The sequence below is a fragment of the Rattus norvegicus genome, chromosome 7 (assembly GCF_036323735.1).
Source record: "Rattus norvegicus strain BN/NHsdMcwi chromosome 7, GRCr8, whole genome shotgun sequence".
Lineage (NCBI taxonomy): Eukaryota > Metazoa > Chordata > Mammalia > Rodentia > Muridae > Rattus > Rattus norvegicus.
This window is the reverse complement of record NC_086025.1, coordinates 53,979,015-54,005,101: the sequence shown is the minus strand read 5'-3', so window position 1 is coordinate 54,005,101 and position 26,087 is coordinate 53,979,015. Positions and strand designations below refer to the sequence as shown.

The 26,087-nt window shown below is 45.1% G+C and overlaps 1 protein-coding gene across 1 annotated transcript in view; it reads left to right on the top strand.

The window, feature by feature from the left end:
- Kcnmb4 (potassium calcium-activated channel subfamily M regulatory beta subunit 4) overlaps positions 1–26,087 on the top strand; it is a 52,952-nt gene continuing 26,865 nt past the window's right edge. Inside the window, exons 1-2 of the mRNA NM_023960.2 lie at positions 1–354; positions 24,407–24,534. Of these exons, the coding sequence (NP_076450.1) occupies positions 19–354; positions 24,407–24,534 (464 nt within the window). The 5' untranslated portion in view covers positions 1–18. The remainder of the gene's footprint in view (positions 355–24,406; positions 24,535–26,087) is intronic.

Sequence of the window (26,087 nt, the reverse complement as noted above, 5' to 3'; positions counted from 1 at the left end):
CGAGGAGAGTGGGGGGCGATGGCGAAGCTCAGGGTGTCTTACGAGTACACGGAAGCCGAAGACAAGAGCATCCGGCTCGGCTTGTTCCTCATCGTCTCTGGCATCCTGTCGCTCTTCATCTTCGGCTTCTGCTGGCTCAGTCCCGCCTTGCAGGATCTGCAAGCCACGGCGGCCAACTGCACGGTGCTGTCGGTGCAGCAGATCGGCGAGGTGTTCGAGTGCACCTTCACCTGTGGCACCGACTGCAGGGGCACCTCGCAGTATCCCTGCGTCCAGGTGTACGTGAACAACTCCGAGTCCAACTCCAGGGCGCTGCTACACAGCGACCAGCACCAGCTCCTGACTAACCCCAAGGTAAGCACGCGGGAGCTCCCACCTAACAGTGCAGGTTCGGGGCCAACGTCCCGGTTAGACCCCAGGGGAAAGAATCGATTGTACTGCCCTCGCTAGTTGTTGCGACGCTTGAGGTGCATGCACTCATTCCTGGAGACCAGGGCTCTAGTCCTCAGGGTGCGTTTGCCCGCTGGACAGTGGTACCCGAGTCTCTGCAAACACTGATCTTTTCTGTTCTTAGATTTTTGAGCTCCCGATAAACCCAGGTCCAGTGCCTGTAGGACTGGTTTGCTTAAACTCAAAGAGCAAAGAAAGTTAACTTTTCCTTCCAACATAGCCATGGGATAGCATTATGGCCACCAGCTAGCTGCCTGAACTGTAGTGGGTCCCAAGAACTTCCAATGACATGCCCTTCTTTGAAAGGTTAAAGGGGTCTCTTTACTCCTGGAAAGTTCCTTTAAAGACTTTTGCCTTTCAGTTCTAAACTGAGGTTTTTAACTTGAGGGCTAAAGGTGGGCTTGGGTGTGGGGTGGGGTTGGGGAGAGTCAACAGCAACTAGGAGGAATCCAAGAAGAAATTCTAATTAGGTCGTGTTGATTTGCTTGGTGGTGGGAGTGGTAGGGCTGGAGGGTCCTAACCGCACTGAGTGTTTGGGGACAGTGAAGAGCAGTAGGAGAACAACTTACTGAAAATAGAAAGCCCTTGAGGACAGACACGGAGCGGCGATTTCCTGACAACTTCTTTTGTTGTTACAGCGGGGGGAAAAAAGAGGGGAAAAAAATAGATAAAACCTGGTTAGGGCTTTCGTGCCTCTGGAGAGTAGAGAGGGAGACTCAGAAAACTTCCCCGGGTAGGAAGCGCTTTTCAAAAGCAGTGTCCCCAGTCTGTGAACTAATTGAGCTTTGCAGTGCGCCTGCTTCTGCAGGAGAGTTCTTTGATGCCCTGGGTCCTTTCTGCTGCTAGTTGAAGGTGGGTATATTTTATTTTATTCGAGTTACTGACTCTTTTTACTTCCTGAGGTCTGTGCTGGAAGATGTCAGGAAACCATTCCAAAGAAAATGAATTCCCGTGCACACAGGAACATGTCCCTTTAAATGGGACAAGGTATATTAATCAGAAACCTGAATTTATATTTTAAACAAGATCAACACTTCTGTGCAGAGAAACTCGAGCGCCACTAACTCATTTATTTGGAAAGCTAGAAGGAACGATTCTTTGAAAATAGGATTGGCTCCTCATAGGATAAGTCTCCCGCTAATGCACGATGATTCATTTGCTTTAAAAATGGGGATAATGCAAGGACAGTAAATGTAGAAATAAACATTTGAAACACAGTCTCTAACACACCAAGCTATTGCAGACATGATGGGTCTCAAAGACGGACGGGGGTTGATCTGCTTAGTACTTGGGAATTTACGAAGACGTCACATGGTTTTAAGAAAGCATTTTAAAAATCAGAATTAAATTAAAAATGTCTAAGAAAGGTGTGGTAGTAACTTAGTGATTTGGAAGGCGCTCTGCAGGTAGTTTGCCATTTAGAAGCGGGCACAGTTGGTAAAACATTGTTAATTTTGAGATAGTGGCTTAATCAATAATAAATTATATGTATGCATATACATTCATGCAAGGTGAATTCTATATTTCTATGGCTAATATCTAATTTTGGCATAGACAAATTAGAACTTACTGCAGAAGACAACTTAAGTTTCCAGGCAGTTTTGCAGGATCTGGCGGTGGAAATAAATTGGAATCATTAGGACACTGATTCTTAAATCGCTTGGAAGCAATCATAATGTTTTATGTAATATTAAAATTCTCTCTCTCGCTCTCCTCACTTGCAAATAATCTCATTCCCCCCACCCCCAACCCCCGCTCCCCTCAGTGCCAGTTAAGAACTTGGCAATAGTTGCTTTGAAGAAATATCAAACAAAAATCAAAATGGTCAGAACTGGAAAAATGACATATTTAATGGTCCAGAAGGGTGATGAATGACCTCTCCTTCAATTCGTCCAAGAGTTCCTCTGCCAAATATGCATCTCTTTGTCCAAATTGTGATGTATTATAGTATTTATAGAACAAACATCACTTTTTTCTTTGGTCAACGAAGTGTTCAATTTGGAAATTTTTGTAAGCACTTTAGTAATGGAAGATCTCAGTGTGCCCAAAATGCTGTGGTAGGGTCAGGCGCATCCTTGCACCTTGACGATCCCAGCGCCCAGTCCTGTTGCATATGGGGTGCGCAGAGCTATGCCCTCCCTTACTTACTTTTAATTTTCCAATCTGTTCCTTTCATCTCCCACCTGCTTCTCACATTCTCTCCAAACCCAGTCATCCCAAGAAACTGTTAGGGAACCACCACTCACCTACATAGCACAAGTACCTTTTCCTGGGCTTTGCTCGAAGTATTCCAGCCCAAGGTGGGGAGGGGACGGATGGTACAGATATGTAACTGGGTGAGGAAGTGCTGATCTCCCGCTAACATGCCTTTAGAGCGTCTTTAAGTCCTGCTCAGTTTATGTTTTCCATCAGATTCTGTCAGGGGACCACTGTGTTTGATGGCGCAGTATTCCGGTCAGGTAGGGACTTGGTAAGGGAGCTGACTCGCTCTGTGGATTAACCATGGCATAGAAGTTAGCTACCCTTGCTGTGCCCAGCATTAACCGCGTGCCTGCTTGTGACTCACAGTTGTGTGTGTGCTCAGTACTCTGTTCCTCAACTTACAGCCGCTCTGTGGGGCTCTTTGTTTAGGTGTGGTTTTCAGGCACATTGACTTGGTCATGGATGGGGCCCGAGGATTGTAGTTTTCAAAGTCGTGCCAGTGATTCTAATGGGTATCCAAGAGATGAGAATGGGTGTCTTGAAAGACATGCTCATCTGTTCTGCAAGAAAAACACCGAGCTTCAAAATGAATTCACTGTGATTAATGTTCTTGTTTTCAACATAAGAGATGTAGATGCCACTGAATACAGAAGCTACAGTAGGGACTCAGAGAAACTCTGGAGAGAAGGAAGAGAATCATTTAGAATTAGTGTGGGAAGCTCATTTGAAATCGATCGGTTTGAATGGAACGAAGGTGCACCATTGTGAACACCTTGCTTTTGCAGTTACCTACTTTGGACGGCAAAGAAAAGATGAATTTAGGAACTGCCTTCTGCTGTGGGCTGTGAGAGGGGGGTGAGTAGAGACAGGATCCATGTTTGAGTTTCTGTTTGGAAGGGGTTTTTTCCCCCTCTTTGATTAAACAACAACAAACACCAAAAGCAAAATAAATAATAAAGAACAAGTCTGTTTCTAAGAAAGCAATTCTTTGACACTGAAGACTGAGGAAAACATTAACTGGGACAGAAAAAGCTTTGGGCTTAAAGAACATCCAGGAAGGCTTAAGAGCACAGATGAAGGCTTTGGGGCTGCCGTCACCTTAGCAAAGGGCCTTTAGACCCACACTCATGTCCCTGTACGTGTAAGGGCAGCAAGAGCTTTGAATGTGTGTTCACTCTGATGCGTTTTGTGCTCTGGGGGAAATCCATCAGACCAGGGCTGCATCATGAGAAAGATAGTGGGGCTGTGCCAGCATCTCTAATATTTATCTGTCTGCAGGAAGTGACTTCCTTTGGATCTTCTTTGATAATGTAATTAAATAATATATAATATTAATTATATATAATTATATAGAGATGTTAGATTGACAGAGGATAGATAAGTAGATAGATAGATAGATAGATAGATAGATAGATAGATAGATAGATAGGTATGTAGATGATAGGTAGGTGATAGGTAGATGATAGATGACAGGTAGATGATAGATAGATAGGTAGGTAGATGATAGGTAGGTGATAGGTAGATGATAGATGACAGGTAGATGATAGATAGATAGGTAGATAGATAGATAGATAGATAGATAGACAGACAGACAGACAGAGATTCACTCGTTTGAGCTTCTGGTTTCTCAGAGTTTATTGTGGCCGTAGAACATGTGCAGATGAGCTTGTGCATGTAACAGTTCGTCTGTGCTGTGGGTGCTGCCGGGTTCCAGACCAGAACTTCCAAGTTCCTGCGCTCACAGCGCTGGCATCTTGGTGCAGGAAACAGGCGTGAGTCGATGTGTAATAGAATTTCATGTAGAGGTAGATATTTAAAAGTCGTGGCGGGGGAGAGCACAGCTGGTGACAGGAGAGATCCAGAGCTGCCCTTGTTACTCACAAGATGCCAGCAGCAAGTGGGTCTGATAAAATGGCCATCGCAGAACGGGGAGCTGTACGGGGTACCCAGAGGCGGAAAGGACAGAGAAACGAGGCCCTTGGCTCTCTGGAGAAAGACATGTCCACATGCTGAGTGGATAGCAGGTGCAGAGACCATGGGATGAGTGGCCACTGGGTCTGTTTGAGGAACAGTGGGTTCAACAGAGGAATTGGGCCAGGGAGAGCCCGGCCTTGAGCAGAGGGAGGTAGCATGGGAGCAATGGAGAACTAGGGCTTCTGGTTTTATTGTAAACGTGATGGTAAAGTAAATACTCCACATTGAGCTCAAATATAATCAAATTAGTTTTAAAGGTCTGAGCCATTGACATTGCTCTGGCTGCTGAAAATTGTGTGTGTGTGTGTGTGTGTGTGAGTGTGTGCGCGCGCGCACGCGTGTGCACGTGCACACACATGCTGACTTGTACACAGTGAGAAGTACAGAGGCCAGCTTGGACACAGGGAGCTAGAAGAACAAGAACGGGCAAAAGAGCGTGGCGGTCTATGTCGGTGGGTACCTGCAGTAAGATTTATTGTTGAACTGGATAGGAAGAACGAAGGCAAGAGGAATTTAAGGTGGCATCAAAGTGTTTGGCGAGCACAACAGGGCAAGCAGGGCGCCTTTACAGGAGAGAGAGGAGGTAGAAGGGTGGATGTGGATGAAAACCAAGGGTTCGGTTTCACATGTGCCTAACAGGTACACAAATGAAGAAGAATCCATGAGTTTCTGACCCAACGATTGTGGCCCAGCAGAGGACACATAGAGCATAGATGACCATTAAAAAAAAAAAAAATTAAAACCAAGTTCCTTAGGGACACACAAACACATGTTCAAAGGAAAAGGCTAAGGAGACAGCTTCATGGAGGAGGAGACATCTGCCGTGGGTCTCTGAGAAGAGAGCTTTTGTCTTGGTGAGGACAGGAGGGACGGAAAGATTATCAGGGGAGAGAGAAAACAGTGCAAGCAAAGCTTTCAGCTGGAGTGCGGAGTGTGCCGGGGGATCTGGGGGCTGACTGCTATGGGGAAAGACTGGAAGGAAATTGGGGCCAATGCTCTAGTGGCCTTGACAGACTGGAAGGGCTTGGCAGCCACTGGGGAGCAATGGGAGGAGGGACACCTCAGGGAGGGTCACATCATAAACCTGTGCACGTTCACATTAGCCGGCAGGGGCCAGTTAAGAGAGGGGATCATCTGGTGTTAAAACTGGGAGATTTGGGGCTGGAGAGATAGATGGCTCAGTAGTTAAGGGCATTGACTGCTCTTCCAGAGGATCCAGATTTGATTCCTAGCACCCAAATGGCAGCTCACCACATTCCAAGGGGATTCAACAGCCTCCATACGGGCATGACACCCATACACATAAACACAATACTAATTTATTTTTTAATGGGGGATTATCTTGAAGCCTATGTTTAGTCCTAGTATAATTGCTAAGGTCTTTCCAAGTTGAATTTAGAGAGGGAGGTCAGAATACTGTAGTTTGAGAGGCATAAGCAGCATTGGCGAATAGCTTCGAATCCAGCTGTGCCTCGGGCCTATGGAGAGGATGATTTCCAAGGAATGGCCAACGATGAGGGAACGGATTCTCCCCCCAACTCCAGAAAGGAAGGACGCTTGGCTTGTAGACCTTTCTGACATCCAGATTCTTTCTCAAAAAACTTACTTATTAGTATTTTGTGTGTCTGGGTGTTTTTCCTGTATGTGTGTCTGTGTGGCACTGAGTTCAGGGGAGGGCATCAGAGCCCCAGGAACTGGAGATACAGTTGTGAGGCACAATGTGTGTTCTGGGACAGAGAGTTCTCAACCGCTGACACCCTCTTACTGAGAGTAAAACATGTGCTTTGCTGTTCGTTGTCTGGCTGCTTGGTTTGGGTTGGTGTGGTTTTGTCACTAAGTTTGTGTCTCAGCAGCAGAACGCATACAGAAGCCAAGGAACGCTTTTCGAACAGGCAACTAACATGGTCAGGTATTTCAGGGCACACTAGAAATGGTAGTGAGAACTTGTGATTCTAGCGCTGACGTTACTGAGGCTGAGGCAGAAGGATGACAGGTTTGAGGCCAGCCCGAGCAACATAGTAAGATACCGCCTCAAACAAAGTAATAGATCGATTGCTGCTCTCTTTTTATTTTGAGACGTGGTTTCACCATGTAACTCTGACTGGCCTCTAGAACCTACTGCTATGTAGTCCAAACTGGTTTCAAATCGGAGTTCCTTCAGCCTCCACCTTTCAAGTGCTGGAATTAGACATAGGGAAGACGTTTTTAAAAAAAGATTTATCTATTTACTTGGTGTACGTGAGTACACTGTAGCCATCTTCAGACATACCAGAAGACAGCATTGGATCCCATTACAGATGGTTGTGAGCCACCATGTGGTTGCTGGGAATTGAACTCAGGACCTCTGGAAGAGCAGCCAGTGCTCTTAACCTCTGAGCCATCTCTCCAGCCCCAAGTGCTGGAAATTAAAAGTGTGCACAACCACACACTTTAGAGACCATCTAATTTGTGTACCCAAGGTTTTTTATGCTATATCTCTAATCTCCACTTGTAGACACCATTTATGGAAATCTCAATTTGAAAGATTCCCTCCCCCCACCCAAAGTCATATGTTAAAAAATCATCAGAAACTAAAATTCAGGAAATTTGTGATGCTACTTTGTATTAGCAATTTGAGAAGAATGATTTTAAAAAAAATCACAAACTAAACAACTGTAAAGCTTTTTGGCGTGATTTTGACACATTTTATTTATTTTAAATGCTTTTTTTTGCTCTCATTCATGAATGAAGATGTCAAATTTTATTTCCCCTGGGTTGAAATTTCTTCAGCTTTTAGCAGAGTTGCATAACCAGCTGAGTTCCTAGATCAACAGCACATTTATATTACATTAACATAATTACTCACAGGAAAACAGTGAGCAGAATGGTGTTTCGTACTACACATGTTTCTAACCGTTTCTCATTCTGTGCTTTAGATGTTCTCTAGGACATAAACCAGTGTGCAACAATTTGTAAATTTGATTTTGGAGTAGTACCCTCTTCCATTCTCTAAAAGTAACCTGTGTTATAATTGCAAATCACAGTGTTTGTAATTTTGTTACTATTTTTGTCCGTGAACAAATTCAAATTAGTTTATGTGTTTGCAGAATCTGGCACATTAGGTCTCCAGAGAGGTGTCTGTTACCATGTGATCTATATATGATCACATGTAAAGAGTGTCTAGATTCATCTCACTAGTGCGGTGGGCGTGCGGATGATGAAACCTTTGCCCAGTGTCCTCTGGGGAAACAGAAGGCTCTTTCCTCCTGAGCTGTCTCTCCAGGCCCAAATACAGTTCTCTTTTGCTTTAATTTTTTTTTTAGGACCTCTTCACCAATCTCTTCGTGTACAGTCTGTTTCATCTTCCAAACTGCTATTTTTCAAAGTATGGTCAGCATTCTAGCAGCATCAGCACCATCTGTGAACTGGATAGAAATGCTCATTCTCTGGTCTCAGCCTAGATTCCACCCAAGTGCCATGATCAAATTCATAGTGAATGCATAGTGAAAAAGATTTATAGGCTGCTGTGTAGTTCATTACTTGCTTAGCATGGACAAACCCCGGGATTCAAGGACAAGACAGGAATATAAATCTGTAGAAGAAAGTTTCTAAATAAATAGGAATTAAACGCGCGCGCACGTGTGTGTGTGTGTGTGTGTGTGTCTGTTTAAGTATATGAATTAAATGTAAATGAACCAAATACCCTAGTTAAAAGACAGAGATTGTAGTTCAGGAACATCAAAATCAAATATATTATGGTTTTAGGAGTAATAGACTAAAAATAAAGCCACAGAGATGTTGAGAGTAAACATGAAGAAAGACATATACCACACTAGTAACAGCAACAAAGTAGGAACTACCAAACATTCATTGATAGATGAATGGATGGATGTGCTGTGTTTATACAATGGGAAATTTTACAAGTAACGATATGGACACTATATTCATATAATATTTACAAAAATTATACTAACATAAACATTTACATAATTATATGAGTTATATATATAAATTATACAGTTGTGAATAAGAATTGAGTGAACCAAGTTTAAGAAGCCATCCAAAGTTCTTTGCCATGATTTGCCATAATCTCTTGCTTCAACAGTGCTTGAACAGAACCTGTCACTTGACCCGCTACCCTAGATTGCCACTCAAAACCAGCAGTCCTTTGCCACCTGCAAGCAGTGGCCTGAGGCCACCCCAAGGCATTTCTCCTAGCCTCTGCCCTGGTAATTGAGCTCCCACAGGATTGGGAGCTGCCACCCCCTGCCAGATCAGCTTAGAGCTCCCCTGTATTTATCTGTGTTTTACTACTTGGAGCTTGATCATGTGGCTCTGAAGGACTTTGCCAAACCCTTCCTTTCAGCATGTTATGAGGAGGTAGAATTGTTGGAGGTTCAGACTAGTGAGGTAGCCAAGTCTTCCTGCAGGGTATCAAGGAACCGGACTGTGGCATCCAAGAGAGTGGGCTCACAAGGAAGTGTTTGTTACCCTTGGAGGAGGAAGTCTGAGTCAGTCGCTATGGGAACTGCACAAGGCAACCCTAGACAGAAATGCTCCTCACTTGTGTGACTTCAGTAAGACTCATTACCCGGGTGAGCAGGTGAAATCCTCCAAAGAGCTCAGTGACCACAAAACCGACTTGTGCACAGTGTGAGCCCCTGAGGCATGGAGTATCACCTGGACATGTTCGCTGTGGGAGGCAGTAATGAGGGGAGCTCAGCTTCAGGGTGTAGTGTGTCCTCTCTGGTCGCCATGGCAACACATGCATATTGGAATTGTCTTTACCCTTTCTGTAAGTTGTTCTGAAACATCCACTGAGATTCTTTAATTTGTATCATTTCTTTTTTTTTTCAAATAAAGAAATATTGGTTCCTGAAATAGAAACCCCCAGCAGACAAACAAGATACAACCAGCTACTAAACCACTAAAGGCCACGTATTAATGTTCTTAATATTGAACTCTAAACTCTAAAGACTGGAAGTGAGTTAGTGGAGACATAGGAGAGCTGATTGTGAGAATTAATGGGTATAGGTGTCTTTGTTATAATAATAAACATCCTTAAACTGATTCCAATGATAGTTGCCTCTCTGAATCTACTAAAAATCATTAAGTTGAGCACATTAAATGGGTGAATTAAATGGGTGAATTGAATGGTAGGTGGATTGCACTTTAATGAAGCCATTACACACAAAGGAATTACTATTTTGTTTTGCAAATTTCACCGTTTTGCATATTTTGTAAGGATATCTTACAAATTCAGTAGATGACTCTAAAACTGACCTATTAATTTGGAAAAAAATATTTAAAAGTAGCAGCTAAGTAAAAATTACTTGGGGTCTGGTGAGATGCTTGGCAGGTAAGATCTGCAGAAGCCTGATGATCTGAGTTCAATCCCTGCGGCCCTTAGTAAAGGAGAGAACTGACTTCCAGAGGTTATCCTCTGACTTTGACATGCACACCTGTAGCATGGTCACATGCCCACACACATCATATATACACATAGTAGTAGTAGTAGTAGTAGTAGTAGTAGTAATAGTAATAGTAATAATAATAATAATAATAATCTAAATTAAGATGCATAATATACTTGGAAATTTTATTTGTGTAAGTAAGCCAAAACTATACATTTCATTGAAATCACAGTTTTAGTGTAATATAATTACAGAATTACAGAATTAAATACCATTACAGAATTAAATAATGAAGTCATACATAAAGTATGAATATTTAGATAACTTTTTAGGATGAGCAAAGTCTTTCTAAACATAACATCAAAGATAGAAGTCACAAAGGGAAACATTGTTGTATGTTTAATTACATAATAGGGGAAAAACCCTACACTTTAAAAATATGTTCAAGTTTAACTAAAAATGATAAATTTTACAGAATATTTGCACTGTGGCAGGGAACTGATTCAAAGGTCAATAAGAGCTGGCTGTGGAAATAAATGGCCATCTTTTCAATAGAAAAACATTGTGAACACCTGCATAGACAATCTGATGAAGATTACTTGTAACCAGACATGAAAATTCTGCTTAACCTCAGAGTTGTTGAGAGATGCTGATCAATATGTGAGAATTGCAGAAGTATTTGGAGCTTTGGCCTGGAAAAGCCCTTAGTGCTCAAAGCTCAATGGACTGTTCGGTTGGAGCACAGAAGATAAGAATTCTAAGAGCTGTGGAGACAATGGAGGCCTGGCTTGTAAAGTCTCTGAGGGAAGTTTGACAGTCCCTCAAAGCCTCTGACTTCTCAGAACTGACAGAAGGGATGTGTTAAAAAGGTAGTCTATTAGAGCGGTGTACAGGCTGTGGTCCAGATAGTCCAACAATGGCTGTCTCCTGACAGAGAGGCCAAGGATCCAGCCGTAGACTTGTTCAGTCCATGGAATTGGATGTCTCAGAAATCTCAGTCTGGTGCTGGGATCTGGGAGGATTTCGGAAGAGCTGCTGGTTTTCAGGTTACATTGGAATCCAGCTGCAGTAACAGGGAGACAAACTTGCCAGTGAAGGTGAGGGTGAAGGTGAGGGCAAGGGCAAGCAGGCAAAAAGCAAAGCCTTCCTTCTCCCATGTCCTTTTATGTAGCCCACCTTTAGAGTGGGCTTTCCCACCTCAGTCTGATGAAGGAAATCCCTTGCAACTCTGCACAGCAGCCTCAGTTTTAATGGATCCCAGATGTGGTAACGTTGAAAGCAAGATGAGCTGTCACCATGAGAGATGACTAAGTAGTTAAGAGCACTAGCTGCCCTTCCAGAGGACTTGGGTTCAATTCCCAGCACCTATGTGGGAACCATTTGGAGCTCCAATTCAAGGGGATCTGATGCTTTCTTTTGGCCTGTTTGGGTACCAGGCATACACATGTAGTACACAGACATGCTTGCAGGCAAAACACCACATAAACATATGTATTATGTGTATGAGTATATACATATATATTATGTGTGTGTTATGTATATATATATATGTGTGGTATATGTATATATATAATGGATATATACATAGATGGGTATATATAAAAGGTATATATACAGATGTGTATGTGTGTGTACATATATATAATGGGTATATATATGGATATATATAATGAGTATATATAAAGGGTAAATATGTGGATATATATAATTCATATATACATATATGTGTATATATACATTATATATGGGTTAGAAATTGTATGGTTAAATATTATGCATTAAATTTATTGAAGAAATATTCCTCCCTAAATTGAAGTTTATAATATATTATTCTCAAAAGTAGGTTAAAAACCAGTATGCTTCATATTTGTAAAACATAAAATATATGCCTCTGATCTTGTATATTCGCATACACACTACTAATTTCCATCTTTTTAAAACCCCTTCCATTAAATGTGGTTTTCACGTTACCTTTTTACTTAGCTACCAAGGCGCATTATTTGTCAATAAATAACAGGGTCGTAAGTAACTTCTGCAGAAAAAAAGGCGAAGGGATATGAGATTTGGCTTAGAGTGTTCATGTAAACATAAATTTTTGCTCAGAAAAAAAATTTCTTCATCCATCAAAACCGCCTATATACTTCATGTATCCTTCGTAGGGTGTATCTCCCAGTAAGAGAAAAAACAAGTTTAAACAAAACAATTGCACGTCAGGATGAGTTGAGGCAGGTAGGAGTCCAAAGAGAATGTAAATTGGGAGAATCACTTGGTTTTGAAACTTGCCTGCTTGAGAAACGGCTGCTTTAATCTTTAAGGATCAACTTTTATGTCTTTGTAAGATAGCCTGCTACACATTGGTACCGTGTTATCCCAATGGCCCATATTAAAGCTTGTAAACGTTTCTGAGACCCAGTAACAAACCAGCAGTTTCTCAAAGGGAGAATGGTCATTTGCCAAAGAACTCAGTCCCAGTTATACCATCAGGGCTCTATGGGGGCCCACATATGTTTCTGGCACCAGCCTCTGCGACACGATTGGAGTTCAGTTTCATACAGGAGAGTTGAAGTCCCTCATGGCCTGTGCCTGCTCTGCTGCCAGTAGAGCTGGCAGGGTTATGGGGTACTCAATAGCAATCCAAAATGGTGGTACATGTTTCCTCATTCACATAAAGGAGCCCAGCAAGCTTGAGATGAGTTCTCTACTGGGAATCTAGGACACTTGGTACTCCCCGCTCTCCAGACCCAGACAGCACAGCAGCATGACAGCACAGACAGCTCAAGGTTGAATGGGTTGAGTTGGTCCAGCTTCCTGTAGTCTAGAGCAGAACAGAGCTGATAGGATCCTGAGCAGGGCAGGAAAGCCCCCTCCTTCTCTGTGGGGTCTCAAAGTAGAGACCTCACAGATAGAGTGAGCAGTGCAGTGGTCTCCAAAAGAGCCGAATAGACGCGTGGAGAACAGGGCCTGCAGGGCTACCCACTCGCTCTTGAGCAACCCACTGGGGAAGAGAGGTCTCCTTAGCCGTCCATCACCATGTCCTTCCAGGGATGGTTGAATTAGGGAAGCCGTGGGCTGTGGCTCCTTGCCCTGTGCATGTGGGTAGCAAGCATATTTTCAAGATGTAAAGAAGCAAGCATAGGAAAATGTATTGGCTCTTGGGCTTACCAGAGCACCAGCCCGATTCACTCTGTGAACTCTTCCTCTGAGCGTAGCCATCTTTGAAGCCCCCAGGGGTAGGGGTAACACAGCACCTGCATCCAGGAGTGCTCCAAGCAGCTGCCATTTCCCATTGCGCTGCTGTGCCAGTCAACATCTGCATGCTTCAGTGGGGGGGAAGGCAGGATATGTTCATTGAGACACTTGAAGTTCTGCCACAGGGTCTTTCCTCAGAGGTAAGCATCCCCCCAGTTCATTCAGGGAGATTACTGTCTGGGGGGATGTGAGGAGGCGTGCCATGCATCGTGCTGGTTCACAAGGTTCACAAATTTTATATATAGATATAAATTTCATATATGTAAATTTTATACATATATGCATATGTATACATTCCATAAATTTATATTACACATATAATTACACACATACATAATACAATATGTGCATGCATGCATACATACCTACATACATGCATACATGCATACATGCATACATACATACATTCATGAAAATCTTAGTAGTCCAGCCACCTAATTTGCCCTTAGGGAGACCTCTAATACACGAGCTATTGTCAGAGATCCCTGAAGGTCAAATTGGTTTCCCCATGTTCACAAGGTCTGAGGGTTAGGAAATCAGGCAGAGCAACAGGAAAATGGTGACCTCTGATCCACCATCCAAAATGATATCTGGGGTCTCAGTGGAAAAATCCAAGGCTTGAATGTTGTCACTCTCTCAAGTCTCATTCCCTAACCTGTCGGGCAGGTGCTGCCTCAGTGTTGACTGGAGACCTCGGTTCCACCACACACGGGTCTTGCCGTGCAGTTGCTGCGCTGTGTTAATTTGGGTTTTCGTACGGAGCTGAAGTGTGAGATCAAGAACAAGTGTTCTGACGAGATACAGGAGGAAGCTCTGTAGCCTTTTCTGCTGCAGCTGTAGAAGTCACACCTTGCCATCTCCGTTGTAATCACTGTCTCGTGCACGGTCTAGGAAGGAGGAGACAGACACCCCACCCCCTTCGCCTTTGCGTAGAGCGATGCCAGCTGCACACTGCAAATGTGTGGATGAGATGGAATAGAGAGAGTCACGCGTTCCGCCACAGATAGGAGCGCAACATTTTCACGTTATCCTCATATCAGGGAACTGATGGAGGAGACCGGGGCTTGCTGGTCGCCTTCATGAAGACGTGGTAGTCACAGTGTTTGAGGGAGTATGCACCCACACATGAACACATCAAATGGTGTACCCTGCAGTATCCGATACAATTTCCTGTGCCCTCAGTAAGGCTGTCTGAATGCGTACTTGAGCATTACGAATTTTGTATTCCTTTTCCCTGTTCAATATGGTCATGAGAATATTGGCCATCTCTGAGAGGGATTTATTCTAAGGCTTGAACCCAGGGCCTCATACATGCTGAACACACGCTCTGCCACTGAGCCACACCCCAGGCCTTCCTCAGGGATTTGAACCTAGGATCATAAGCTTCTGATTGTCCTAGCATGATTGTTAAAAGCAAAACCTATTGAACATCATCCAGATTAAAATCTCTTGTTTTGGTCTGGCTACTATTTTGATTCAATGTGGGTTTTTTTTTTCTTTTCTTGTCTTTGTTTGTTTGTTTGTTTAACCAGAGACAGGATTTTTTTTTATTTTCTAACTCTTAGGCTAGCTGAGCTATTTTCTCTTAAAGGTGGAATGTCATTCTGAACTTTGTTGATTTTTGAATAGCCACCACTGTTAACAGTTTGCACAAATCTAAACGTTCAGTGGGCATCATTATTCCAAAGCCCCAGAAAGCAGCTATGGTCATGGCATCCTTGGAGGGTCAGTGGACAGATTCCCCGGGCAGGAGTGAGAACTCTTTGCCACAGATCCTTAGTGAGTACCAGGAAAAGTGTGGGCATTTCCTGGTGCCATCCCCCGTGCCCCTCTCCCTCAAGCGCATTAGGTGACTCATTCTGGATGATCCATTTGCAATCTTGGCACATTCCATTTCTTCTTGGAATGTCACCTTCCCAACCCATTTTCTGACGAGCACATTTCCAGTCAACCTTGGTGACACAAATCCAAAGTCGCCATTCCCACGAAGCCCTCTCTCACACCCCACTGTGGCGCAAACGACCCCACCCTCTTCTGAAATCATAAGTGCTTTAGGGAATACGCTCCAGTCAATACCCTGCCTGCTTCTGGGAGAGGAAGGGCTTGAGCAAATCTGGTCTCGGTGTCCTATCCTGTACTCAATGATCAGGAAAGCCTTATTTCATTTTTAAAGTCACTGTAACTGACTGTTACGGCAGCAAATCCCCGGCCTTGATGAGACCAACACAGCAGGAGAGGTGGGCGGGTCTTTTTGACAGGCAAGTCCAGTTTTCTGTTGTGCAGGCTTGAGCAAGCTATGTTCTAGGCTGTGTCACCCCTGCATCTGCCCGGCCTACAGTCCCCAAAGAGTTCATGTTAGCTTCTGTTCTTAGCCTGTCTCGTTCTGCACACTTTCAGAGTCACTTATTTGACCTTCAGAGAGTTTTCCATGAGACACAGATACCCATTCTGGAGCCTCTTCCCCTAAAATTTAATTTCTTAGCTGATGTATAATTTCAGTTGTGTTTCTTAAAGGAACCTACGTTCACCTGTGCGTGCACAAACATTAGAAACGTCGTAGAGTCTACGAGTGACTCCGTTTTACTTTATAGTCCACAGAGGTTTTCCAATTATGTCATCAAAATGACCAGTAAACTTACAAATCAGAGGTCCAGGGCAGGCAAGGTGGCTCTGTGAGTCGGACTTTCAATGTAATCATCATGAGATTGATCCTCAGGACCCACATGGTGGGAGGAGAGAACCAACTCTACCAGGTTGTCCTTTGACCTCATGCATGCGCCTTGGCAATTTCACGCTTTTACACACATGCACAGGCACACAAACACATAAAGAAATATTTTTAAAAATAATTTTTAGAAGTTGTCAATCAGAGTAGACATGTTTTGTGGTTTGAATAAGAATGGCCCCTATAGGCTCATGTATTTGAATGCTTGGTCTCTGGGCAGTGGAATTGTTTTGGAAGGATTTGGAGGTGTGGCCTTGTTGAAGGAGGTGTGTCCCTGGGGGTAGGCTTCTAGGTTTCTCTGCCTCTTGCTTGTTGATGAGATGGATGTGAGCTCCCAGCTGCTGATCCAGCAGTATGCCTGCCTGCCTGTCTGCCTGTCTGTCGGCTTGCTTTCAGTCACAGAGACTATGAATAGTGTAACAGTGCACAAGTGTCTCTGAGGTGTGTTAACTTAGATTCATGCTTGCTCGTTGTATAGCTGTATCATACGGTGCTTCTGTTTGGAGTGGGTATAGATTGTTTCACGTATTTAATTTTATTATGTGTGGAGGCCAATGTCACAGTGACTGCGTGGAGGTCAGAGAACAAGTTTGGGGAGTCCCTTCTTTCTGTCCACCTTTAGTGGGTTCTGGGGGTCAGAGTCTGGTCAGACTTGCGCAGGGAGTACCTTCACCCCCTGAGCTGTCGCCCCAACCCTACTGGCGCTGTCTTGAGAACCCATCCACCACACTGCCGTACACAGTGTACATTACATGGTGGCTGCAGTCTTTGCGTTCCTACCAGCAGGAGGGAAATGCTGCTGGAGCCCTCTCCGCTTCCCCTACACCCTTCCCAGCCGTTGTCCGTTCTCCTGAGCCAGTGGGCTTCCCCAGCAGTGGACACTGCGTGCTACAGTATGGATCTGCAACACACTGCTTTTTTAAAATTTAGACTTGGAGCTCCATCCGCAGATGGGAGTGATGCTGTAAGCCTGGTGGAAGCCCATATCTGGGAAGGTCACATACCCTAGCTGGGAATCTGCTACTGATGTTTTGATGAATGAACCTGTCATCAAAATGTCCCCTGGGTGTTGGTATTTGTACCCATAGACCTAGCCTTGGTCAGAGGAGCTTCTCTTTGCCATGGGCAGAAATGGTTGCAGAGACACACAACTGGTAAAAGTGCTGAGGATAACGGATGTTCAGTGCGCAGCCTTAAGTGAGACATCTGTCTCAGCTGAACCCCCTCGAGGCTGGGAGAAGATAGTGCAAGAGGTCACAGAAGTAATATACACGTCAGAAGATGGGGAGAAACACTGTGAAATGCGTCCTCTGGACTTGACAAGGTCATCACACTCAGGAACTCACAGCAGCTGTGGTTATCTACATAAGAGAAGCACAAAATCAAGCCAGTCAGCATTCTAGCCTGGATGAGGGCAGGCTCATTGGGGGACACCCCTAGCTGAAGAGCTATTGATAATCGATGGCCTCTGGGGAACGTGATAATTTTTCTTTGGGAGTGTGACTACTGTTAGGTTGTGGATGGCCCCATATCTGTGGGCGTTCAGGCTGCACTACTTGGATTCAGTATTTATGAAGGAGAAGGAGAGGGAAAAGAAAAGGAAGACGTGATGGTTTGAATAGGTATGGTCCCCACAGACTAGTGTGTTTGAATGCATGGTCCAATAGGGAGTGGCACTATTAGGAGGTATGGCCTTGTTGGAGGAGGTATATCGCTGTGGGAGTGAGTTTTTGAGGTCTCCTATACTCAAGCTATGCCCAGTATGGAACACAGCCTCCTGCTACTGCCTATGGATCAAGATGTAGAGCTCTCGGCTCCTTCTCCAGCACTGTGTCTGCCCGCGTGCTGCCAAGATGATAATGGACCAAACCTCTGTAACTGTAAGCCGGGACTTATTAAATGTTTTTCTTTACGAGTCACCATGGTCATTGGTGTTTCTTCACAACAATAGCGGCCCTAAGATGAGGAGGAGGGGGAGGAGGGAGGAGCCGCTAGACTGCTGGCTTAGCAATTAACAGCACTTGCTGCTCCTGCAGAGGACTAGAATTTGGTTTCCAGAATCCACACTGGGCATCTGACAACCTCCTGTAGTTCCGGCTCCCAGAGAGCTCCCTCTTCTGGCCTCCATGGGTACTTGCACTCGTGCACGTGCCCACACTTGGCCATACATGTACACAATTAAAAATAAAAATTAGAGAAAAAAAAAAAAAAAGAAATAGAAGAAGACTTGAAGCTGGGAGGGAGAGTTGGGGGAAGTTGCAGGATTGGAAAGGAGACTTGTGATCCAAGATACACTGCGTACAAGTATGAAGTCTCAGAGAATACATTTTTTTAATTCTAAAAATTATTAAAACATGGCGCATTGTTATTAATTTCTTTTACAAAGCAACGACAAAAATTACCTGAAGTATCAAGGGATAAGTGTAGAGCAAACAAAATAATACTTCATAATAAAAATATGCCATCAAAAATTAAACGAATGTTTGAAGAAGAATCTAAAAAGCACATTTTAATGTGAATAAAAGTGCTGGTGAAACTATATTGAAAATGGGGGAGGGGTAAAAGAGTGAGAAGATGAAACGGCCACGATGAAGTGTTGGAGGAGCCTTGTTCTGGATTCTCACTCTGGAGGCCGCCAGTGACATGCTCAGTAGTCAGGTGCTCCTGTGGACGCGTTCCTGTGGTGAGTTGGTGCCAGGCCTGTGTCATCCTCTGCCTGTCATATCTGACTTCACTGTCGTAGTTTTCCGTATGCGCATACTGGGGGGCCTCTGCTGGCCACGCTTACCTTGGCAGCCTCTTCTTGGGCCGGGCGCCTGGGAGCCTCCCCAGAGTGGCCAACCATCAGTGAGTGAGTGTTCCTCCCAATGTGTTCAGTACGGGAAGCAAGCCCAGCACCTAGAGCCGCAGAGACTGACAACCCATCTTTGCGCTTTGAAGATTCCTTAGGGGTTAATTGCCCCACGGGAGGGTGGAAGCCATGAATGTTGAGTAGAAGACTGAAGGGCGCTTCAGAGGTTCCAGGCTCTTTAGTGGTGGAGAGTAGATCTTTGGCTGCAGAAGTTGGTCTACCCTTGAGCTGTCAAACTACAGGATCTAGAGCTAGGCTTTCCTTTCCCTCAACAGTTTACTATAGGAGCCAAGCCTCATGCCACACGCGCTTTCCAACTTGATCCCTGCCTCCACACGACTGGCTACAGCTGCCTTCCAGGGCCGTCTTCTCACCATGGGGCTATAGCAAAGTCGACTCAGGCTCCCTTCTTATGGTTGGTTACCATTCTCAAAGCCCTCCAGTTAATTTTCAAGCAAATAGGCTCCCTTTCATCATTTTGGTAGGTCACTCACTGCCCTCCAAGTCACACAGAGTGACAGAATAGGATTCCTCTTTATTGCTGACCCATCTGCTGGAGGAACCAAGTCTCACCAAAAACCAAACTTGCCCTGAGGCTTGTGAGGGCTGTAGGCTTATCCTGAAGATAAGAGTCCCCATATCGTCTACAAGCCCACCCCATTGCCACATATGGGGGGGCATCCCTGAGCTGAGATTTGCCATCAGTTCATCTTGGCCGCTTTTCCTGCCAATGCCATTTTTTTCCTACACTTTCTGGATACACTGACACTGCCTTTGGGAACTTTGGATGCTCCCTCTCGTCCCCTCTTTGGAAAAGCAGAGTTTTCTTCCTTTTTTAAAGAAAGCAGTCTCGTCCCATTTCAGGCAGCAGGAATGAGGGTCTGTGTGTGAGAATAAGAAGTTGGGAAATACCGCCTTTGAAAGTGAGAAACAAACATGTCAGGACACCAGGGAGAAGTTTCTCTAAGGGGATGCTCATTGCCTTGTCAAAGGCATCGTATCTGACTGGTCCCCTAAGTGACATTATAGCCATGCTGCCAAAAACTGATCCTGCATCCGACAGAGCAGGAGGAAGACTTAGAAGTGCATTTCCCTGAGCAGGGTCACAAGCCCTTGCAGCATATCACCTCCTCACCAGTCCTTGGGAGAAGCACACTGATTCCAGAGATGCAATGTTGGTTTTCCAAGAGAGGGCGCAAGAAGCAGGGCATGTCCTTGGTTCCAAAGCAGGAAGCTCGGAATAGGGAGAGCTTGGCATCTGGACAAGAAGGAAGTGAGGGGCGGGGCTAATACTGTGTAGAACTCATGTGGAGACACTCCTGTCAGCCAGCATGTGGCAGGGAAGCAGAAATGGAGGCCTGAGAAGGTCATGGATGTCTTTAACTTTATAGTAAGTTTGACACCAGTCATAGCTAGGGGGTTCCACTCCAGAGTGAGACCTGGCCTCAAACCAAACCAAACCAAACCAAGAACAAAGAGCAACAACAAGCGTTCCTCTGCCGTTTGTACGGAGGACGCCACTTGGACCTCTGTGACCTTGAACAGTTTCAACCTTCCCATCCCACTTCCCTGTGCTTTTTACTTTTTAAAACATTATTTATGTCGGGGGTTGGCATAGACAGGCGTATACTATGTTCTGCTAGGTCAGAGGACAACGTTTTGGAGTTGGTTCTCTTGGTCCCCCTTTACGTGGGTTCTGGGGATCAAACTGGGGTCACCAGGCTTCACCGCCAGCCCTTTGATCTGCAGAATCACTTTATTGTCCCTCAGTCTCCTGCTGTATACTGGAGAGGAGATGAAGAAGCTCGCTCGCTTGGATTAATTAGGCCCTGACTTCGGCCGGTGGCACTGTCCGTCATCCAGCCTGAGTGACTGAGAGACTTTGGGTAACAGCTTTTCTTGAATCCTCTTCAAGTACGCTGTTTTTTAATGGAATTTAAATTTCTATTCATCTATAATGATCTTCCACATAGAGCTGAGGACTCTAGGAGGGACCTGAGACAGGCTTCAGAAAACGTTCAGAAATAAATAACCTGGGCAGTCAAGGTGTGAGAGGAGGGGGAAAAATAATGATTTTTTTTAAGAACCTGAGGATGCCCCTTTTAAACGTTATCCTTCCTTTCACGGCAACATTGACTTTACCAACTTGCTAGAGAGTTAAAGACTCATCATCTAACCCATGGGAAGAACATAGGCCACGGGGAAATTACCTCAGGCTTCCTTTTCTTGGTGTGAAAAGAATGTAATCTGCATTGAGAGTCCATCTGTGTGCTAACAACTCCCTGTGTGCTCCACACAGCCAGGCCCTTCTTTCATTCCATATGAAGTCACAGCTTGCCCACTAGGAAACTTGATGGACGTCTTTCCCCTGATGTTTCCAGAAACATGGGTGTGGTTCCCTCGGTCAAATCCTGGAGTTGCAGTCTGGTAGAGAGATAGGTTTTTTAAACCCGTTTCGTTCCCCAAAACTGGGTAGTAAATAATTCAAACCGAGTTAAGTGCTGGATGCCTTCAGTGTGTTTCAGCGACACTTGATTATCTCCTGAAATGTCTAGTGTGCCTGTTGTGTCAATGGTGCCCGTTGTGAAAGGATCCTGATGAGCTCTTAGATGGTCTCACCTCACTGCTTCTGCCTCCAAGACTGGAACTGGCACCTAATCTCACTCTGACCAAGGGAAGGGAATATCTAACATGGTTTATGAGGGAAGTGGGACAATCATGGTCTTCTTGCAAATATTTGCTCACGTAGTTAAAGTACCAGCCGAAGGGCAGGACCGGCCACTCTGATCCTTTTTGCCAGCAGCGATGGTGGCTCAATCAAGTTTTCCCACGGTCTCTGAAGTGGCAGGATCGCTTCTGGTGGAAAACGCTGTAACACTGTTTGCAGTCAGCTTCTGCCGGGTTGTTTCTTGATGTACCTCCAAGAGGAAAGTCAGAAGCAGGAGCTAAAAATTATTTTGGAGGTTATACAGACTAAAGGGAGGAAAAAAGGATACCCAGAAAAAGCTAATTTACCCGAGACTAGACAGCAAACAGATCATAAGACTGAAGCCCCAAATACTGATATCTGTGGCTTTTAAGCCTGACTGCAGCTTTAAGAAAACCTCAGAATCCAGACACTTCCACAAAAGTGTACTGTTCCCTTAGACATAGAAGGGGAGCGGGGTGTGTATGCATTAGCATTCACTGTTCAGTGGTGAAAATCCGATTTTATGTAACATGAATATGTTATATATGGTGGGGGATGATGAAATCTACTACAGTTTGAAGTGTATTTGCATTCATATAATTTAAAATGCTTAACTTGGGAAAGTAGCTTTGTTAACTTGAGGAAAACCTGTCTTTGTGTGTTATAGACCCATCCAGTCAACATGCAGGAACCATGTATAATCCCTAGGGTGAACATACAGAAAAAAAAATAATAAGAACCCTTGCTCTCGATTCACCAGTCGGAGAGGGAGCCTGACATAAGCAGACAAATATGAGTCTAGCTGTGAGTTCATGGGATTGACTCCTGGGTCAACACAGGGAGTGGCATTTGATGTGGACTGAGAAGGCTACTACAGATAGGAACACTAAAGAAGGTGACGGAGGACAGAGAGCACTGACCAGAGGCAAGCAGCCTGTGCTGGGTGGTTAAGTGTGGCAGCATGTGGCAGCTCTAAGGAGCAAGTGCCATGTTTGGCTGTCTCCCAGAACCCCGTGAGGACAGGCAGGCAGGGGTTAGGCTGAAGCGCCGTGCGCAGCATGATCCAAATTTTGAATTTTAACAGAAAGCGATGGGAAGAAAGCATCGTGAAATTACATGCTGCAAGTAAACCAGTCGGGCCAGGTGTGGTGTGGCACATACCTGGAACCCTAGCACTCGGAGAAGTGCCCTGAGTTCAATGCCAGCCTAAGCTTTGGGGCAAGTTCCATGGCAGCCAGAGCTACATGGCAAGGTCCTGTCTCAAACAGACAAAGGGGGCAGTGCTGGGGAGACGCTGTAGTCAGCAAAGCACCTGTCTTGCCATCGTGAGGTCATGAGTTCGGATCTCCAGAGCCTACGTGAAAATCTGGACCAAGTGGCACGCTTTTGTAAAGCCCACAATAGTGAGAAAGGATGTGAAGACAGATGGGTCCCTCGAGATCCCTGGTCAGCTGGCCTTGGCTCTTTGGCAAAGTTCCAAACCAATGAGAAACTCTCTTAAACAAAATGTGGAAGGTGCCTGATGAAGGACACGGAGGCTGTCCTCTGACGTCCACACATGTGTGCACGGATGCACGCACGCACCAACACACCCAGGCACACACAGAGACAAGAGTAAATAAACGGATATGAGAATGAAGGAATCAGTGGGCGTCAAATCATACTGTAAAAGTGGTGTTCTTCCTCGATGGCAAACACCTTGGCAAACACCTCAGAGGAGCCTTTGATGGAGTCTCGGGGTCTAGTTGCATACCTAAGAGGGGTGGCAGTGTGTTATCCATAAAGTGGAGATCATGGGGGGGGCACGGGGTAAGAAGTGAAGTACACAGGTTCGGGCCCCTTAGGTCTGTGCTAGGATGTCTGACTTACTAACAATTGGTAGGAGCTGGGATGTTCATCCTCAAGAGGAGCTGACACAGAGAAAGCATTGCCTTTAACATCTGGAGCTAAGAGCAGTTTTTCAGCCTTGCTGAATCGGTACCGCCTGGTCAAGTCCACTCGAGGGAACAACTTTGTCAGCTACTGGCTAGGAAAGCCACCCGTTAGCAAAGTCCATTGATTATATATCCATCGATTATATACCCATTGATTATGTACTGGTGAGGAATCCCCACTGAGTCACTGTTGACCTTCTGAGGGTAAAGAGCTATCCCAAGAGCAGCAGGAGCTGTTGGTTGCTAAGGAAAAGCAAAGACTCACAGACAGGCGTTGGGAATGCAAATGACCCTGCCCCGCTTTCCCTCCGGATGTTAACCTACAGGTCCCCACAAAGACAAAGCGTATTACATTTCCAATTTGCTATAACCTTGTGACTTGCTGTCTATAAAATGTCCTTATTTTTTAGTGACTGAAGATGGTTTTGCGACTGGATTGGGTTGTTTGTTGGTTGCCATTGTTCCGAATTGGAAATTTTAAAATATAGTTAGGCAGTGTCAATTTGGTTGTAGCTAGAGATTATGTCAAAACTAGATTTGTCATCTGTAAAATGCCCATCTCTGTAGAAGAAGGAATGGCTATGGGGGCCCATGAACAGTCAGCAAGTCGGCAATTCCCAAGATGGGTCGGACACTTTCAGATGGTTTTGTGATGATCTGCTCATGAGAAGGCTGTCTTGGACGCTGTCGAGAACCTTTTCCTGTCTTGATATCAGAATGGTAGGCAGAATATGACAGGGGAAACCACGACGCATAGTAGGGACACTAGCACATTGGTGACCACTGGGATGGGTATCCCATATTAACCCTGACTATGGCCGCCTCCTCGTCCGTCCCAGACCACAAACTATAATAAAGCAAAGCATTTGAGGAATAGAAAGTCTCCCTTTGACTATCCTGTGTAGTCATAGCTTTCCTCTCTGTGTTCTGTTTGGCCAGTGCTCCTATATCCCGCCCTGTAAGAGAGAAAACCAGAAGAACTCGGAAAGTGTCATGAACTGGCAACAGTATTGGAAAGATGAGATCGGTTCCCAGCCATTCACTTGCTATTTTAATCAACATCAAAGGTAAACCGGTATCCGTATGAGCATGTTAATGTTGGTTGTTTGTGCGATTTATTGCATGAGTAAACCATAGTTCGTGCCCACTTGGAGGAACGTGCCACTGGGAGATAACTTCAAGTTCTTTGTGGCCTATAATCTCCAGCATTAAAAGGCCACTTCCTGCTCTATGAGATGGGAGCCATAGACAGAACATGAGGGGACTAAAATGAGTGGGGAGGATGGGAGGAAGGAGGGAAGGAGGGAAGGACAGAGGGATGGAAAGAGGGAGGGAGAGAAGGAAGGAAGAGGGAGGGAGTGGGAGGGTGGGGAGAGGGAGTACCTGTACCCTACACTTACCTGTGGATATATTACAAATGGCGGCACCTTTGCTGAAGAACATTGTGCACTGTCAGTGTGCTGTAAGACTTACACACTAAGCAGTGTGCAGATTTGCCAGTATTCAGACTTCACCAGTGTTTTTGTCTTTTCTATTCTGACGAAACATCCAAATATGTACCAGGGTGGGATGGTATGGGTGGGGGGAGGGCTTCCCCTTCTCAGAGAAGGGGAGGTGGTAATGGGGGAAGGGTTTGCAAGGGTGGGACTGGGAGGAGAGGAGGGAAGGGGCCACATTGGGGATGTAAAGTGAATAAACAACAAATTACTGGGAAAACATCAGTAAGTGTGCACGCCATCAAAGCCTCGAGTGCCTTAGAAGCTACACCGTCCTTACCATAGCAAGGTGGCCATGGAACAGAACACTTGCCTGCCCACCTAGAGTAGGTTCACCAAGTTAATTTTCAGCATTTATTGTTGGGTGCTCCACAGTGACTTTGACCTCTCCCGATCTCTCTCAGTGAATGGTACCGTCATTCATTTGTCCTTCTTGCCCAGAACGGTCTAAGTGGCTCTTAGTTTCCTTCTTTATTCTCTGCCTTCAGCATCCTGTGGCCATCCCTCTGTGTGACTCTTGGATCAGATCTGGATTTTTTTCTCTCAGCTGTCATAGTCTAATAATGCCTGTCACTGTGCCACTTGAAGCCACCCTCCATGCAGTTACTCAGGCCAGCTCTCTAGCACAGGAGTCTAATCGGTCACTTAGAGTTCTCTGAATAAAGTCAGGCCTGTCGAGGCATGGTCTCTATGTCAGGTGCATGCTGTCCCACAGTAAAGCACCTGAAATCTCACAGTTTACTGAAGTGACGGGGTCTCTCATGCTTCTGTGAGTTGGCAGGACTCGCGTGCAGCTAGCTGCAAATGCAGAGAGGTGTGTGGTCCGAGACGGATACGGTGTTTGATAAAGGTTCTCACCTCTCCTTTAAGTATTGATAAAGTTCTTCAGTGTTCTCCAGAACAGGGACCTCGGCGTTCGGAAAGCTAGAGTATCTTCCTTACAGCAAGGCAGCTTTGCTCACGGAAAGAAGACCTCAGCTCTAGACTTAGGAGAGGCATCACCTCTGACATGTTCTACCGGTCTAGGCAAGCGACAAAGCCGGCAGCGTTCATAGTGTGTTGACAGAGCTTCCCACAGTTCTGCGTGTTGCCGACACAGGAGTATCCGCCTGCAAAATGTGCCG